Genomic DNA, 18,794 nt, shown 5'->3' on the forward strand with positions numbered 1-18,794 from the left:
GAGCCTTTCAATGTGCCCTGCAGTTTCACAGAATCTCCCAATGTTGCTGTAATGGTTTCAATCTTCTTTGCAAATGTTGGTGGTTCTATACAAAATATATTATAAAATCAATGAACCATGTTCTTTAGAAAACATACGGTATTTAGATAAATCAATTTGAGTTATTTTAATTTATCAACAATACTAACCTTTTAGTTTGGCCAGTGCCTTAGTGGTGATTTTACCAACATCATTAGCTATGCAGCACTGATAATCCCCAATGTCTGCACTTTCAAATGAGCAGAACTCCAAACGAGCAATGGACTCCTGAGAGACGATCTTGTACTTTTTATCTGTGGTGACGACTGGTTTCTTATTCTTCAACCAGGTGATTTCAAATGGAGCTGTTCCTTTAATTTCACATTCAAGTACGGCAGGAGTTCCCTTCACTGCCTCAACCATTTGCAATTCTTTTCGAAGGGAAGGGGGCTCTAAGAGTAGAGATCATATTAAATTATACAACTACCTGTTCAATGTTTTAAATAATTGTAAGTAAAGAATGGTGACAAACCTTTTACAGATAACTCAGTGCTGCAGCTCTCACTACCAGCTTCGTTTGACACCTCACAAGTATAGTTTCCGCTGTCTAACACGTTTACATCGATTATTTCCAAAGTTGCAAGACCAGCCTTGAAAGTGATTTTATATTTATCTCCATCACTGAGCTCCTTGTCATTCAAAAACCAGGAAGCTTTGAGTTCAGCTGATCCTTTGACTGTGCACTGCATCCGAGCAGCTATGCCCTGCTTCCACATTAGTTTTGGTTCCATTTTCTTAACAAAGGTAGGGGGCTCTGAAATAAGTTTTGGATTGCAAAACAGCAAATGTGTTGTCAAACAAGAATCAATACAAAAGAGAAGAGTTCAAGAAGGAGAAAATAAGAAGACATACAGAAGCTGCATAGCGTTAGTGGCTGTTTCAAAGAGGACTCAACAGCTGTTTTTTTTTACAATTAGTTCCTAGTAAGCAGATCTGTAAGTGCACAAACGCTGTGTTAATACAGAGAATCTACTCGAAGACCTTACCTTGTACCGTCAACGTGGTAGGACAAGTTGCACTCCCAGCATCATTTGAAGCTGTACATACATATTTCCCTGAATCTTTCAGTTTTGCTTTTGTAATTTCAAGAACGACAACCTTGTCTTCAAAAGATTGTTTACAATCCATTGTTTGATGAAGCTTTTTGCCATCTTTCATCCAGGTGATGGACACTCCAGTGTCCTCATCCACTTGACCTTCGAGCCGCAGTGTGTTACCAACGGCTGAAGACACTGAGACCTCAAAGGTCTTTATGAAACTGGGTTTGTTGATAACCCTCAACTCTGAACTGCATGTAACAGTACCAACACTGTTCGATGCTTTGCAAAGGTATGTGCCCTGATCGTTCAGCTGAAGATTTTTGATTTGTAGGGAATATTTGGTCTTGTCAGATGATATTTGATAGCTTCCCCCCGGAGAGATAGCAATGTTGTCTTTGTGCCAGACAATAGTCATCGGTGAAGAGCCAGTAACTACACACTGGAAGGTTGCTTGTTTGCCCACATATAAAGTCATGTGATCAGGCTTTGTACTAAATACTGGCGGGTACATCTCTATAAAAAAGTAAATAAAGATGGGAAAAAGGCAATGGGATATGAATACTTCATTTACTTTACAAACCGGTACAATATACAAATGTTGAGACAACAATTGCACATTAAAATGTGTTGTATTGTATTCAACCTTTAAGAAAAACAGCAATATACATACAGTTGTATAAATAATGTTAAGGGAAACAGAGGACTCACCAGTCACTGTCAGTTTGGCGGCACAGGTGTCACTGCCATGTTGGTTTGTAGCCTTGCAGGTGTATTCACCACTGTCGGCTTTGGTTGGGCTCAGAAGCTCCAATGAAGATGTCAGTTGCCGACTGAGAATGTGACAATTTGCACTCTCTTTGATCGAAGTGCCAGACTTGAACCATTTGAAGTTCACATTTGGTGCCTCTTCAATTTCACATTCAAACTTGGCTTCACTGCCAACATTGATCTCCAGGGGAACAACTTTGTACCTGAAAACAGGTGGCACTATAATGTGCACAAAAAGAAAAGTAAATTAGTACACAGGTAGATAATGATGCGAAAAATGACAAGTAGACAAATGGTATACAGAGCTGGAACAGGGATGGTGGAATGCTACAGTATGGTGGGATGCATTCCAGGAGTGACTGTGAAGAAATGGTGGAATGGTTAGAGGAGGAAGAAAGAAAGTGAATTCATGATAGAGGAAGGAGGAAAGTGACATCATGAAGAATGAAACCATGATACATTTGCCCCTGAAAGCATGCAAAAATATTTCAGTGCTCAGTGGAGAATGACCAAGAATGAAATGTTATATTTCATGGGTGACGAAAATACCTGGGAATGATATAGAAGACATAAGCATGTGGGGAATGATATAGAGAAAAACTAAGGTGAATTAGTAGTGGATTGAAAGTATAGTAAATTCATGCTGCAAATTCTATCAATACATGTTTTTATTTAGTAATTAATTTGATCTAAAAAATAAATATGTATGAAATAAAGTATGAGTTTGCTGCCAATATGAAATTAAAATGTTATATTACATTATAAAAATGTAATGAATGATAGTTAGTTTATGTGTATGGTGATGAGTAACAATAAAACTATCCCCATTATCCAACCTTTCGAGACAACTGTGAGTCTTGATGATGTTGTGGTCTTTCCAGCTTCATTCACAGCCTCAAAGACATATTCTCCTTCGTGCTTCTCCTTGATAATTTTCATGATTGTAAGTGTGTATGTGTCATGTTCTTTAGAACACTTGAACTCTTTGCCAGATTTAATGATTTGTCCATTGAAAAGCCAATTAGCTTTTGTAACATACTTTACTGTCACAGTGTATGTAACCGTACAATGCTCCTCTGTGGTAATGTCCTCAAGGAAAGTTTCAATAATGGGATAATCGTTTACATTTCCTTGAGATTTAGATTTTTGGACGTCTTCTGAAATAAATTCCTCCCTGTGTTCTCTTTGGATGAGTACATCTAAAGACTGTTCAGTTGGAATGGATGTCATGGGCATATCGGTGGTGATATCAACTATACCTACATCTCTCTCATAACCTTTTACAGTCATAGTTCTAACCTCCTGTATGGCCACCTGTACTGTCTGTCCAAACTCAGCAAGTGATTCTGTAGTAACTTCCATTACTTGACCGCCCAAGTTGGATTGAGTTACTTTGGACTCTTGCACCACAATACGTTCCTCAGCTGTTGCTGTTTCATGTGTAGCCCGAGATTCTGTCTTTCGTTTAGCAGCCTGAGATTTAGGTGTTGTGAAATCAACTACACTTTCTGCTACTTTTACTGTCTCAACTACAGATGACAATATTTCTTTGGAGGATGCACTGCTAACCTTTAGTCTTTGGGGCTTGTCGATTTGCAGTGTGCCAGGTTGCTCAGATGTAAGAACATGCTGCTCGTGATAGATAATTGAGTAGAAAGCTGCCTGGAGTTCAGTCCTTAGATCTGCAGTCTTGGGGTACTGACCTTCAAAAGCAAGTGTTATTTCCATAGGGGCACCTGGTGTTGTGATAAGATAAGTGAACATCGCACGCCTAGGTTCCTTGAGTACCTTCACTTCCTGTACCTCAGTAGCCTCTAAACTTCCAACAACGTCTGCTAGTATAAGTGGCTGATCAAGAGCCACAGCAGAGTGAAGTGCATCTTTCAACTGACGTCTGATGTCCAAACTTGTTGGTTTTGGAATCTGAATAACAAATGTGAGCTCCTTTGGAAGAGTTCGACTTTCTCCAGACTCTGAAACGAAAACAGCCATTTTGTGCTGAGTTTTAAGGCTAACTTTTGTTGACTCTGATTTGGTTATTTGCTGAGACATTTCCCCAATCAATATACGCTTTTCATCCATCATTATTGACTGTCTAACAGACTGTCCTTCCTGTATCTGGATGGCAAAATCTTGCTCTGTTGCTTCTAGAAGTACACTACTCTCAGTTGCGATCGCCTTCTCCTCTATTTGTATGGGCTCAGTAGGTACTTTAGGCTCTATTTCGGATTTGCATGTAAATGTGTCAACAGCTGTCAAACTCTCAGTATGTCCCTCCTCTAACGCTTGACTGTCTGCCACACTTGTAACTTGCATGATGTTCCAACGATCTTCTTTTTGTATTAATGCACGCTGCTGTTTGGCATCACTAGTAAATGGTGTTTCTTTGGATATCTGCATGGGCTTTGATGTGACCTGAAGAATGTTCTGTGGTCTGGGTTCTGTTCTAAGCTTTGACTGAACTCCTGTCACAGACACATCAAGATCTTTGGAATAATCTGCGCTAAGCCCCCTTTTTTCCTCTGAGGATGCTGCGTGTTTTCTGGCTTTCTCCTGCTTCTGTGTTGCTGTCTGTTGGGCTGGCTTTTCAATGGTAATAATTCCCTCTTTGGTTAAGGCACCTCCCGGATGAACTGACTGAAGATGTAGTGGGGTAGGGGCTTGTTTTTGGGGCTGAATGGTCATTGTGTCTCTCTTGGCCTCAAACTCAGTCGTATCTTCGCAAGTGACAGATATCCGTTCATCGTGGGTTACGGTATGTAAAAGAGTAGGGCTTTTCCTGGCACCTGCTTGTTCTACAGCTGGTTTCTCACAAGTAAATGGTTCCTCAGATGGTAGGATATCCTGATCTCTAATTATCTGCAAATGCAGTACCTGTTCACCTTCTACCTGAGAAAATAATGAGGTAGCACTTTCTAAACTCTTCACTTGTTTTGTGTGTTCAGCTTGTAAGATCTGCTTTTCCTCAGCTGTCAGTGCAGATTTCATAATGTAATCTTTACGAAGGAGAGCCTTTTCTGCCTCTGGCCTCTGCATGGTAAATTTAGTCTCTTTTGATAAGGTTTGTTTTGTCTCAGAAACTGAGGCTAGGATTGGTTTGAGTGATTCTTTTGTTACTGAAGATTGTAGAGCAGAGTCAGAAGATGGCACATCTGTGGTATGGCCCTCAGGAATCATCTGTTTTTCAGTTGACATAGCGGAATACAATATCTTAATGCCTTCTTTGACTTTGTAACTTTTTTCCTCCTGTGGCTTGGGAATTTCATGCGATCGTTCTTTTAAAATTGACAGTTGGGATTCAACAAGATGACTACTGACAAGATGTTTTGGCTCGGAGGTTGGCTTTACTTTATCTGTCTTCCTTTCACCTGACATCTCCGTGCTTACACTCGCCAAGGTGGTTATCTCCTCGGAAGTGGCAGACATGAATTGTGAACGCTTCTCTTTTGAAGACTGCAGCTCTATGACCACTGGGCTTTGGATACGGTCACAGTGCTGCTCTGTGAGCTGTGGGCTATCCTGAACAGCAGATGTATGAAAGGGAGCCGTACGGTGTTGTTTCGTAGAAACTACTGAAACTTCAGGTGGACGAGTGACACCCACAGACACTCTCTCTTGTACCTCATGTGACTGCAGAACTGCAGCCTGGTGGGTGACCCTTTCTCTTTGGACCGTAGCTGCTGACATATCCAACTCTCTAAGGGTTTGTACTTGCTCACTGGAAACAACCTGGCTGTCCTCGGTGCCAATGGTGTACACCATCTGATGTCCTGCTTGATCTCTGGCCCTGATCTCTCCGAGAAGGTTGACCTCGTACAAGCGGGTCTCTGTAGCTTGTTCAGCAGTCATGGATACTTTATAACCTTTTTGAACAACCATGGGTTCCTTACGCTGAGATACAGAGATAGGCTCTTTGAAAACAATTAGGTCAGCACTACAAGAGGCCTCACCAGATGGGTTGGAAGCCTTACATGTATAGAGACCACTGTCCTGCTGTTGAATGCCCTTCATGTTGATGAAGCCAGAGCCATCTGGGTTGTTCATTATAATGCAGTACTTACCAGGCTGAATTTGATGAGCACTTTTATACCACTGTACATCTGGTATTGGATCACCAGTTACTTTATATTTAAAGTAAGCCTCACCTCCCTCTTGGCATTTTATAGGTTTGATTTGGCTAGTGAAATTTGGAGGTTGGACAGTGGCTTTGAACATTTTTTCCACCCATTGCTCAGCTGTAGTTGAAGCTCTCTTACTTACCTCCAGGTAAGTAGTACAGGTTGTCTGGCCAAATCTATTGCTAGCTGTACAAGTGTACTCGCCTTTATACTCTGTTTTTACCTCAGATATTATTAAGGTATACTCATCTTTTTCTTGAACCAATTTGTAAATTGATGAAGAAGTAATGACTTTCCCATTATGAAACCACTGAACAGTAGGCTTTGGAAGGCCAGATACTGTGATAGTAAATCTTGCTGACTCTCCAACATTGACAGCTGCTGGTGAGAGTTGGGTCAAAAATATAGGCTTTTCTTTTTTATCCTCTAAAGTACTAGAATAGTATTTAGACTCTGGCTGGAGTTCAAGTGTTTTGGATGTTTGAGGTAACTGAAGGCCAGTGGTGTAGGATTCTTGTTCTTCTTCCACTGTCGTCACAGTCGACCTAGAATATTCTGTGTAAAAAATAATTTGTAAGATTGAGATAAAATGTCCATTAAAGACAGGGTTATGTTGGTCAACTGTGTGTCCGCTGCAAAAGCTTAAAGGTTGACATAAACATTAGTTTACATAAAAAAACACCATACAATAAATACATCAGTATATAACTATTTTATTTATACATAAATAAACACTTTTAGAGACAAACTGAAGTGATTTCTGTACAAACAACTCATGAATTTGAATTACTCCCATTTCCAAATGAATACTCTGTCATACTTTTTTGAGATCAGTCAAATTGGTAAATATTTTATAAGCCCCAAATATACAGTATTCATTAAGAATACAATTGCCTCAAACATACAGTGAAACACATATTTACAGCATATATAATGTATATAATGAACATATCCTTTTTAAAAATGTAATTTTACAGCCAACCCCAAGGCTTTATTTTGAATGGATGTACTTTGCCACTGTAGACCTAATGAAAAAATAAACTCTACAATAGTACATTCAATATTAGATTACAATTGTGTTAGATATTGCATGTTTTTGTATACAATATATATATTTTTTAAATCATTAACCAAAATAACCAAAATATTATCAGAAACTCATTCACAAAGAAAATGTTTAAATTCTGCACATCACTTATTGTACAGCATCATGTTAAGATGGAACTATCATGGTTGCATTGATAATTGATAATTTTACATTCACTTCTTAAAGCTGGAACCCTTAATGGTGAAACTGCCACATCCGTTTGGGATATTACAACAACAACGTTACTGAAAACAACGCCCACTGTTTTTCCTGACATCAGTGCACGCGCGATAGACCAGCAGAATATGAACCGTAATTATTATTTTTACCACACTGCTTTACGCACCTCACCTCAATTTCGGCCACAAAATAAAAACTATAACAAAGGTGCTGGGTTGGACAGTCATGCTGTTTACCCTAATGTAAATTCCAACTTCAACACTCCACACTGGGAATTGGATCCCCAGTTCTCCATTGAGCATGATTTTTCGTTCAGGAGTACGCTTGATCTGGGTCCGAGAAATCCCCACTGATCAATTAGATAAGTCCCAGAGTTGTTTCTATTTGTTATATTATGTATGACTATATATTCAATTATATGATTAATTTGAAATATTAAAACATTGGACATTTTGGGCCTAACACGAATGTCTTGATAACAATGTTTTGATTACACATGGGTGTTAAGTATTCATACGCGTTGTCACGTTAAATAAAACTATAAGCATTAACTTTGGTTCTACTATTTTGAAAAGCAAACATTCAACATTCAAACATACCAAACATGATTATATAACATTTATAATTACTCTTATGTGTGAAGTAATTACACACTATACACAATAAATAAGATCTACACCTAATTTCAGAAAACCTTTCGCGTGTATCTCAGAATAATTAACAAAAGCTACTTTTCGAACGTACAATTGCTTAATTGAGTTCAACATCCACATGAAAACAAATTACATGAAGAGATTAGAACACTTTCAACAAAGCAGTTGTTTCAGTATATCCAGATTTATTTTGGATGAGACACTTGTACTCTCCAGCATCATTTTTAGTGACATTTGTTATGATCAAATTAAAATGTCCAGATGCTTTCTCTTGGATCATGTACCTAGTTTCTTTCACTGGATCCCCGTCTTTGTACCATTCAGCAGTGGGATGAGGTTTACCATTAACTAAACACTGGAGGACCACTGGAGTTCCCACTGCTGCAGTGACGTTTGTCAAAGGAACAATGCATTTTGGTGGAGTTTCAGTCATTTGAAACTGGAAACTACACAATTCCGATGACTTTCCTTTGAATTCTATTTTATCATCTTTGGCGGGCTCTGCGAAAACATCAAAATTTATACTGACATATTTCTCTCCCTGCTCGCTCATCTCATTGTCTGTCATGGCTACGAGTCTAACAGCCTTTTGTGATTCATCAGCTTCCTGTTCAAATTCAAATTCCAGCTCTATTTCTGATGCCTGCTCACCGTCAAACTCATTCCCAACAACCAAGTCAAACTTTTGAGGCTGAACTTTAGCACTACCAAGAGACACAGCTGTCAATTCTCTCCCTCTTGTTTTCCCTATAAAGCTTTTAGGATTCAACACAAGAAGAGATGCCCTGCAAAGAGTTTCCCCAACCACATTGATGGCCCTGCAGGTGTATATTCCACTATCATGAGCGTTGGTTTTCCTGATCTTTAGGAAATGATTGTCTCCATCAGATGAGTACAAGTATTTCTTGTTATCGTGAGGGATCTTTTTGTTACCTTTAAACCATGATACTATGGGAGAGGGAATTCCCATCAGAGAACACTCAAACATTACTGTTGTATTTTCGGGGGTTTCCATATCACAAATTGGGTTGATGAAGCGTGGTGGCATTTCTGTAACCTCAAAAGCTATTTTCAAATCATCCCTTTCTTGCGTTATAAAGTCAACTCCGCTCTCCTCGTACATACTCGGGAGAACATCGAGTGATATTATCATACTTTTATTGTCAGCGGTGTATTCTGGGACGGTAATTATCTTCACCTGTCTCTCAAACTCTTTAACCTCATTTTCATCCAGCTCCACCTCTAATAGAATCTCCTGAGGGGAGCAAGACCTCGATGAGTCATCATCTTCCTCAACATCAAACTCCATCACATGCTGGTGGGTGACTGCTGGTGGTGGGGGCATATATCTGGCCTCGTTGGATATAACTACAACTAGTGCAACGCTTTTTGCCTCTCCTACATAGTTAACAGCTTCGCAAATATATTCACCTTGATCAGCTTTCGTAATGTTTTGAATAAAAAGTGTGATATTGTCACCATCTCTATCCATTGTAATCCTTTCATCTGCAACAAGCTGGGTCTTGTTTCTAAACCACTTCACTTCAGGTGAAGGCAACCCAAATACCTCAGCGTAAAACGATAACGAATCTTGTTCAAAAACTCTCCTTTTGGTGAGAGGTTTGAGGAAAGCTGGAGGGATTCCCTGGACTTTTTCCTGTAGTCCTCCAAGGCCAAGGGCACGCTCTGAGAGGAAGATTCCTTCCTCTAAGCTAAATGCAGGTGGAGTTGTCTCAATGCCCTCATCATCAGGTGACCTCAAGAACTTAGCAGGAGAAAATAACCTCTCACTGAAGTCAGTAGATGTTCTTTTATGTTCAAGAGGAGAGAAGGCATACTCATTAGGGGTCATATAACCTGCTGGAGTTTCAGTTTCAGGAGTGTGGAAAGATTCGGGAGATTTCGGGAGCTGCGAAATTTCAGTTGAAGAAGCTGGCGTATAGAACCGCTCAATTTCTGTTAATTCCTCACTAAATGTGCTACCACACTCAATGGACATCTCCGACTCTGGTGATAGGGGTCTGCCCCACTCAGTTGGTGGGTTGTAGTAGTCATAAACAGCACTGAAGGTCACTGCCTCCTCTTCAAGTGAGGTCAAACCTGTAGCACTTTGACTGTAAGCCGTACTTAGATAAGCACTGTCTGGTTTAGCCTCTGCTTGCTGTTGTGAACCTTGTGCAGCAAGATCATCTGTAAAACCATCTTCTTTGAACTTAATACTCCCTGATTTTGAAACATCTGAAGGCTCACCACTCTCAGCATCAGCATGTTCCTCGTTTTCCTCTGCAGTTTTTTCACTAACAATTTCACTACGTGCCCCACTAACACTGACAAATGCGCTACCCTTTGAGCGTTCAAAGATAGACATATTTTCATTCATATGAGTCATGTCCTCGCGATCAGAAGACTCAGTGTCTAATCTCTGAACTTCTGGAGCAGCAAATGAGCCAGAGAATCTGTTTGACTTTACAACCTCATAACCAACTGACGCTGAAACATCATCTGGGGTCTCCGACACTGGGACTTTCTCACAAGGAAGGAAGCTACTGCCAGTACTAACAAATGCACTTTCACTGTCCTCTTTCATACTTTCATCTATCACACCAGGTCCTATACTTTCTGGAGAAGGGCTAGTCCTTACTGCCTTAGGTCTGACCAGTTTTGGTGACTCCTGCACCTCTGCTACACTTGAGAGGGGAACAAAGTGTTTTAGGTCACCATGGGTGTCAATTACGCCAGCTTCCACAATAGTTTCTCCTGAAATCATACAGATTTCCTTGTCTTCCTCCTGAGTAGTAGACATGGTCTGGCCATGCTCAGGGGCACTTTTTGGAGAGACTGTCTTCGCTTTGGTCGAGATTTGTGTATTACTACCTTCTAGTAAGACAACCTCTGGTCCACTTTTGGAGGAAATGGACCTTTCTCTCGAAATGTGTGTATAACTACCTTCTACTAATATAGTGTCTTGTTTGGCCTGCAGTGGAGTTCCTTCCACAACATTAGTTACCAATGACATATCATCCTGTTCGGGATGGATTGAGACTTCTGGGATATCCTCAGGGAAATATGACTCTGTGGACTTTTTCACTTCATGAACAGTGGTATCTGACAATGCAGGTGCCTCTGACAACACAGGTGTCTCAAAGGCCTGCTTAATATGTGATGTTTCGACTACTGCAGCAGATGATTGACGACCACACCCAGTAACAGTAGGTGCTTCTTTTGAAACACTTTGCTTTGGTTTAGTTACTTTTGGAACAGTCTTGTTAAGGCTGTGAGAACCTAAAGTTCTGTCCAAAGTCATCATCAATGCCTGGTCAGTAATATCACCAGTATCACTCAGAGGGGACTGCCTCAAATCTTCTGAATTTCCAGATAGTATATATTGTTCCCATTCACCAGCCATAGCTGCTTCTACCTCAGATGATCCAGCAATAGCAACAGCTGGTTGGAAGTACACATCAGAACTGCTTTCAACCTTACTGGTTTGGTCTTCTGAAGTGCTTATGTTCTCAGATTGACTGACTACCTTAGCGGCATCACTCGGATCATAGGAGAATGTGAATTTGTGTTTCATAGGATGGGAACTGCCATCGTCCTCAGACATCTCTGTGTCTTTTTCAATCATTTCGAATGGGACTGGTGTTGGCGCAGTGATCCTGATCTCGACATTAGAAGTAGAATATTGTGAGTCTGAAGCACGAGGTCTGTACAAGACAGCCTGAGGCACCTGTAGAAAGGATTTCTCATCCGTTTCAACGTCTATGTATGATTCAAGTTCCTCGTCAATCATTTGGTCAACATCTTCTTCACTCATTTCATAATCTGTTGTCACTTTCACTTTACGCGAGGCCACCGGCGATGGTGATTTTCTTAATTGCTCACTCTCAGTAACTTCAAGTGTGGCAGAGGAGGTTGACTTTCCAAATGTATTAGTGATAACACAACTAAATGTCCCCTCATGGTATATAGTCGGATAGTAGATGGTTAATGTGGTTTCATTCAATTTGATGAGAACATCAAAGTCTGGGTTTTGACTGATTGGATGGTCATCTTTGAGCCAAGTGACAGTTGGTTGAGGGTCTCCCCGGAAACGGCATTTAAAGTCTGTCATCTCTCCCCTCTTTACTTTCATGGATGAGATTTCTCTCACAAAGATAGGTAGTGATGTTTTCGGTGAAGTCTTATCAAATTCCTTTGTCCTCTGATGCATGTCCATTTGGTGAATGTCATCTTTTGATAGCATTTCTATGTGTTCTTCATTCCTCTCTGTGGTCCTCATAGACACTTTTTCTTTTCATCAGGTCTTAAGTCAGATTCCCAATTGGAAGGCCCTTCTGCACCAACTTCGGCTTGAGAACCATGCTGACCAACGTGATGTTCTCTCAAAGGTGAACGGCCTCTCCTAGGTGAGGCTTCTCTACCAGGTGAGGCTTCTTTCACAGGTGATCGAACTCTGCCAAGTGAGCGTTCTCTGCCAGGGGAGGGCTCTCTACCAGGTGAGGGTTCTCTCCCTGGTGAGGACCCTCTAACTGGTGAGGACCCTCTCACCGGTGAGTGAAACCCAAGTGACATTTGATGAAACTTCTCTATATGATGAGAAACAGGTTCATAAGAAGGACCGTCATTGGCATCATCTCCACTGGCATAAGTTCTCTGACGTTGGTGTTGTGAAAGTTCAGCCATAGCCCAATCCTCTTGAGAGACAAGCTCACCAATTCGATGTTGTCTCATAGGTGAGGATTCTTTTACAGGAGAGCGCTCTTTAATTGGAGAGCGTTCTTTCACAGGCAAGTGTTCTCTCACAGGTGAGGACCCAAATGACATTGTATGAGACTTCTCATTCTGATAAGAGGCTGGTTCAAAAAAGGAACTTTCATGCTGACCAATGTGATGTTGTCTCATAGGGGAGGGTTCTCTCACAGGTGAGCGTTCTTTCACAGGTTCAATAGAGTGTCCTGCATCGGGTCCACTGGCATCAGTTTTCTTTGGGTGTAGTGAATGTTCAGCCAAAGCCCAGTTAGACTCTAATTCAACAGCTTCTTCTTGTTCGGTGAGAACGTCTTCTTGCCATTTTAAGATGCGCTGAGCCAAAGCTTCCTCTTCGCTCACAAAATACTCACTTTCGGTCTGCAACCTTGTTTCATCAATAACAGTTTGTGGAGGAGGGGGCCACTGGAAACTTTCATCTTTGAAATCATGGATATCCTTACTCTGGGACTTTTCCTTTGCTGTCCTTTCTGGCGAAGATCTTCTTTCATATCTGTAGTCATGAGGGGCATGCTCACTCAGGAACATTTCCTTTGTCATCTTTTCTGGAGAAGGCCTTTTTGGGCCTTCATGGGCTGTATCATCATGGAGAAGCATTTCCTTTGTTGTATTTTCTGCAGAAGACTTTATACTTACATCTCTGTACTCATGAGGTGAGGTGCTGTCATATCTATATTCAGGAGCAATATCCTTCTCAGTAGGGACATGTTTGTTTACTGTCTTTTCTTGTGTGGACCTTCTCTCATCTCTGAAATCATGAGGGACATCCTCAGTCAGGAATTTTCATAGTCTGTCTTTTCCAGGGAAGGCTTTCTTCTTCTCGCTGAATCTGCCTCAGAGTGAGTGGTTGATCCAAGAGCAGTGCCCTCAGCAGCCATTTTTGATTCAGACCTTTTTCTAGCAACATATTGTGAGTAATCCGCACCAACCCAATCAGAATCCAAGTCGACAGCTTTCTCCTGCTCAGTCAAAACGTCTTGCTGCCATTTCATGATTCGATGTGCCAGAGCCTCCTCCTCACTCCCAAACTTTTCACTTTCGCTCTTTAATTCATAAATATTTTCCCGGGATAAATGGAGCTCTTCACAGGATAAGTGAAGTCCTTCCTGGGATACATGGTGCTCTTCTCGTGTTTTCTTTTCACTGGCACGCCTCTCTCTTGGGGAATGGGGCAATTTCTGTTCACTGTCACTCTTCAACCCATAAATATTCTCCTGGGATAAATGGTGCTCTTCTCCTTTTTTGTTCACACTGGTACGTCTCTCTCTTGGGGAACGGGGCAATTTCTGTTCACTTTCACTCTTCAATCCAGAAATATTTTCCTGGGATAAGCGGAGCTCTTCCCGTGATAAGTGGTGGCGCTCTTCTCGGGATGAAAGGTACTCTTCTCGGGTTTTCTCAATGGTACGTCTGTCTGTTGTTTGGGAACTGGACAAATTCTGTTCACTGTCACTCTTCAATCCATAAATATTATCCTGAGATAAAAGGTGCTCTTCTCCGGTTGTGTTAACACTGGCACTCCTTGTTTGGGAAAGGGGCAAATTCTGGAAAGGGACAACATTTTCCAGGGATAAATGGTGCTCTTCCCAAGTGTTTTCCACACTACTCTCTGCATGACTCTCTTTTGGAGAACAGGGCAAATGCTGGGAAGTGAATGCCTCAGTTTCTGCTGCAGTTTTTCTCCCTTGCTCCTCACCATAAATATTGGCACGCCTCTCTTTTGGCAAATTAATATTTTCTTGGAGTATGTGGAGCTCTTCCATTGTTAAGTGGGCATCTTCCCGGGATACATTGTGCTCTTCTTGTGTTTTCTCACTGGCATTCTTCTCTTTGGTTTGGGAAAGGGACAAATTCTGTTCAGTTCCACTCTTCAATCCATAAACATTTTCCTGGGATATATGATGCTCTTCCCAATGCTTCTCCTCGCTGACAGTTTCTATTGCTGTTTTTGTCTCTACCTCCTCCCCAAAAATATGCATTTCAGATCGCATGTATGGCGAATCCCTTGCCGTCGAATGGTCTGTTTCATTCTCTAACTGTTCCTCTTGGTCCATCTGCATTCCCTTTTGCCATTTTCTAATCCTCAAGGCTAAAAGTTTATCTTCACATTCACTTTCAATGTTCTCATAGCGGTTTTCCGCAGAGCTGGTTGGATGTTCAAATTGTTCTGTGCTCTTTACAGTATCCTCTTGTGTAATAATCGTCTCACTGGAAAGTATTTCCTTCAGTGGTTTGATTGGGCTGGATCTAGAAAAGTTATCCAATGCAGCAATGTTTGGAGATCTCCGTGCAGCAATATGTGGAGATCTCCCCTCCATCTTTGTCTTTAGGTCTTCAGAAAACCGACTTTGATTTCCTAAATATTCCTCACCTTGATTTCCTATGTAGTGTGCACCTTGATTTTCTAAATCCTCAACTATCTTTTGTTCGAATCTGACCTCATGTTGAGGTTCCCCTGGAGTAGGGGCCTTTTCATCCATATGTGTTTCAAAGTCCTTTTCTTTTCCTGCCGCTGGTAGTTCACTTTTCAACATTTGAATGGCCCTGGACCGAGACTGAGGTTCAAATGAATGCCTCACATGGGGCTGTGTCGACGTAGCACTATGTGTGGGAATTATGTCATATCTACCATAGAATTCTGCAGAAACTTTATCATTTCTATTGTATCTTTCAAAAGGTCGAGCATGCTGTAAATCTCCAGGTAAGGAGGCAGGCTTCTTGACCCTTAATCGATCAACATAATCTGCATAGCTAGATTCACTTGCATTTGACTCCAAGTCAAACTCTGATGATGACATTGTGGACATAGAGAGCCTCTTTTTTTGTTTGACTGCATTTTGTAACAGGCCAAGCTTTACTTTTACTTCTCCGTGTAGGCTTTCTGTGTCACTAAATCTATCGCTGTATCTGTCACTGCACCTGTCACTGAATTTGTCGCTGAATCTGCCAGTGTGTCTGTCACAGTAGATGTCACTGTGTCTGTCGTTAAACCTTTCAGACCTACTAACCCTTTCTCCACCAAACATAGACGGTGGAGAGCGGGCTCGTTCAGATGCGGTTTCATTCAGATTACTTTCTTTACTTTTCCCTCTTGTTGGTGATAAGCTTCTGAAGAACAAGGTGCGAACCGGTGCATCCTTAGATCTAGATCTGCCCCTCGGTTTGGACTTTTTATCAAATGGAGATCCAACGCATCTCAGGTCAACCCTGAACTTTTTCTCTTTTTTTTGATCAACCAACGAATCTAAGCTTCCATGAGGTCTAGTTGACCGTCTAACATGGCTTAGATAATTGGCATCTTGTTCTTCCCTCATTGACACCAGAAGGGATGCTATGGACTCTGCAGACCCCTCTGTGTTAATAGCCATTACTTTGTAACTGCCGGAGTCTTTGTCTTTGATACTATCAATGAATAAACTAGTAGCGTGTATGTGCATAGTGCTCTCTGTACGTATTCTCCGACGACGTTCTTTCTGAATCGGTCTATTGTTATGAAACCATAATATGGTTGGGATCGGGAAAGCTACCAATCTGCATCTTAATGCAGCAGGTTCTCCTTCAAGAACATTCTGGAATTTCAGCTTTTTTATAAAAAATGGCTTAATGTTATCAGCCCCATTCCATTTGATGAATGAATTGTTTGTTTGATCCAAGTCCTCCGTGTCTGAAACGGCTCTGCGAATCTGTCCTCTGTTCTCCCAGGATTCAGTCCTTTTATTATAAAACAACTCTGAAAAAAAGAAAAAAAACTTTCAATAAAATTCCTTCTGGGTAAAAAAAAAAGATAATAAAATTCAAATTTTTTAAATGAATATTAATGAAAATATTAAGTACATGCAGCAAGTCACATAGCCATAAAAAAAAACAATTTCACTCACCATATTTGTTCGAATAAACGCAAGACTTGATTCTTTTTTAAAGATTCTGACACGAAAATTGCTGGATGTTTTGTTCCTTCTTCTGTGGGCATTTCTTCAAAACATAAATTTCTTAAAAAGCATAATAATTTCCAAAATAACCTGCTCTGCTTTTTAAAAAATAAGCTTGCTTTTGCTTTACTTAGTGTATTCTTAAGCTAAATATTCCTTACCTGACTTGCAGAAAGATGAATAAACGCCCTTTCTAATCCTTTGAATGAGGGTAAATTATTAAAAAATATTTAATGAGAAACATGACTCTCCAATGATACAAATAAGTAAAACTTGTAAAGCAGCTCTAGAATTGTATGAGAAGGCGTTTATTCGAACTAATATAGTTTACAGGTATAATCATGTTATTTTAGAAGCAAACAATTAATCACATACCACTATCTGCAAGCCAGTCTAAGAAATATTTGCAAGGGGAGAGTTCCAAATGCAATACACTTTAAGAAGCAATTAAAAGATGTGGCTATTCCCATATCTTTTAAAGGATAATTTCCTGAGGTCTGGAAACTTTAAAAGATACACATCCTGCACCTTTTTTGGGAATCCATTACAATCCACGAAGAACCCTCATGCGTAAAGGATAATATTGATAGATGCCAGAACTAATTTTTCTAAAACTTCTAAAAGCAAGCAGTTTTAATCGGTGCTTGCTGTACAAAAACCAATCACATAATACAAGGACATAACATTATTTGGATATTGAAGAATACATAAGATGAACATTTTGCATTCAAAACATTTTCTGCTTGCATGCAGTGTGAACATTCATAAATCACTTATCCATATGCTCAGGTACATGTCAACTAAGGGGTTGATGAAGTACATTTCAGTAATGAAGAGTGTAAATGAGTCTTACCTTTGGCTTCTTGCTCAATGGTTGCTTCAAACTCTTCCTTCATATGGGTAACTGTAAAGGAAATGAAGAGTTAGTGTGATTTAAAACGATAATCTTTGATGATGATTGGTACCAATTCCTTTCCATTTTGGCTTAATTTCACCCTCTCTGTATGTGAGAGCCTTGCTCTACAAACTTACAGATAAATGGTGCCAATCAAATGAGATACTGAATTGATCCGTCTATCATTTTGAGATTGCTCATTTCAAGAAACAATTTTGGACTAAATGCTTAGCCCAGATGTAATTTCCTTGAAGGTATATCCTTCGGGACAAAAATGCTTTTCAGAGGTTATGCTAACAATTTTAACTCAAACCCTTTAACTGATTACAATAATTTGAACGTTTCCACTTTGATGGTACAAACAAGGGTACAAAACAGTGGTACAAACAGGGGTATAAACAAACAAAGCAAAGTTTGACAGTCAGACACAAGTCCAAATAGGGAGAGGGTATAGGCTACAACATGCACATTCCACGGAGCTATCGCTGAGAGGGATGTCACAACCAAGGACAGCAAGGAGTGTGATAGATGAATGACAAAAGGAGAATGTACTACCTACTCAAGCTGCAAGGAGAGCAAGAAGTGACAGAGAAGAATGACAAGAAGAGAATGTGTTCTACTCAAGCTGCATGTACCCATCTAGGGATTAGAACTAAAAAAGTGACTAACATATTTATACTATTCCATTTTAAATTGTGAGGTTAGTAAACTATATAGAACATGGGAAAGCAAAAAGGCTTTTCCCGAGAAGAAGAAAGTCGTTTGGTTGGTTTAATGAGAGGTGTCGTTTGGAGAAAGGAATTTTGTGAAAATGAATAGATGATTAATTACACGGTGTTGTAAAATCAAAGGCTAATTCAAGGTAAAAAACGAGTTACCTTCTTTGGTTACTGCAAGGGTTGCTGTGCACATGGCCTCTCCGGCTTTATTGGTTGCTTTGCAAGTGTATTGTCCAGCATGCTCAGCGTATGCATCGACTATAATTAATGTGGCAGTGTTTGTCATCTCATCGAAATGAAAGACAATATCTTTGATAGGCTTAATTGGCTGATGGTTATGATACCAGCTAATCTCTGGCATTGGCATGCTGGACACACAAGCATGAAACCTGGCCACTTCACCATGCTGAACGACGCAGCTTTCTATTGGGTGAATAAAAGTGGGCCTTTGGGCAATTTGCTCCTTCTTTACACTTGAGAAGCTTGATGAAAGACTGGATGAGACATGCCTTTGAGAATCAGATGTAATATCCATAGTTTGTTTTTGCCCTGAAAGG

The 18,794-nt window shown here is 40.4% G+C and overlaps 2 protein-coding genes across 2 annotated transcripts in view; both read right to left on the reverse strand.

Moving 5' to 3' along the window:
• Window positions 1-1,047: 1,047 nt before the first annotated feature.
• Window positions 1,048-18,794, reverse strand: part of LOC124044430 (titin-like) — a 45,253-nt gene continuing 27,506 nt past the window's right edge. Inside the window, 4 exon segments of the mRNA XM_046364069.1 lie at window positions 1,048-1,631; window positions 1,827-2,105; window positions 2,723-6,559; window positions 17,477-17,527. Of these exon segments, the coding sequence (XP_046220025.1) occupies window positions 1,048-1,631; window positions 1,827-2,105; window positions 2,723-6,559; window positions 17,477-17,527 (4,751 nt within the window).
• LOC124044017 (muscle M-line assembly protein unc-89-like) lies at window positions 6,700-12,206 on the reverse strand. Its single transcript, XM_046363320.1, has one exon. It carries the CDS (start codon window positions 12,204-12,206, stop codon window positions 8,067-8,069), a length of 4,140 nt encoding a protein of 1,379 aa, XP_046219276.1. The 3' UTR covers window positions 6,700-8,066.

The sequence above is a fragment of the Oncorhynchus gorbuscha genome, linkage group LG09 (assembly GCF_021184085.1).
Source record: "Oncorhynchus gorbuscha isolate QuinsamMale2020 ecotype Even-year linkage group LG09, OgorEven_v1.0, whole genome shotgun sequence".
Lineage (NCBI taxonomy): Eukaryota > Metazoa > Chordata > Actinopteri > Salmoniformes > Salmonidae > Oncorhynchus > Oncorhynchus gorbuscha.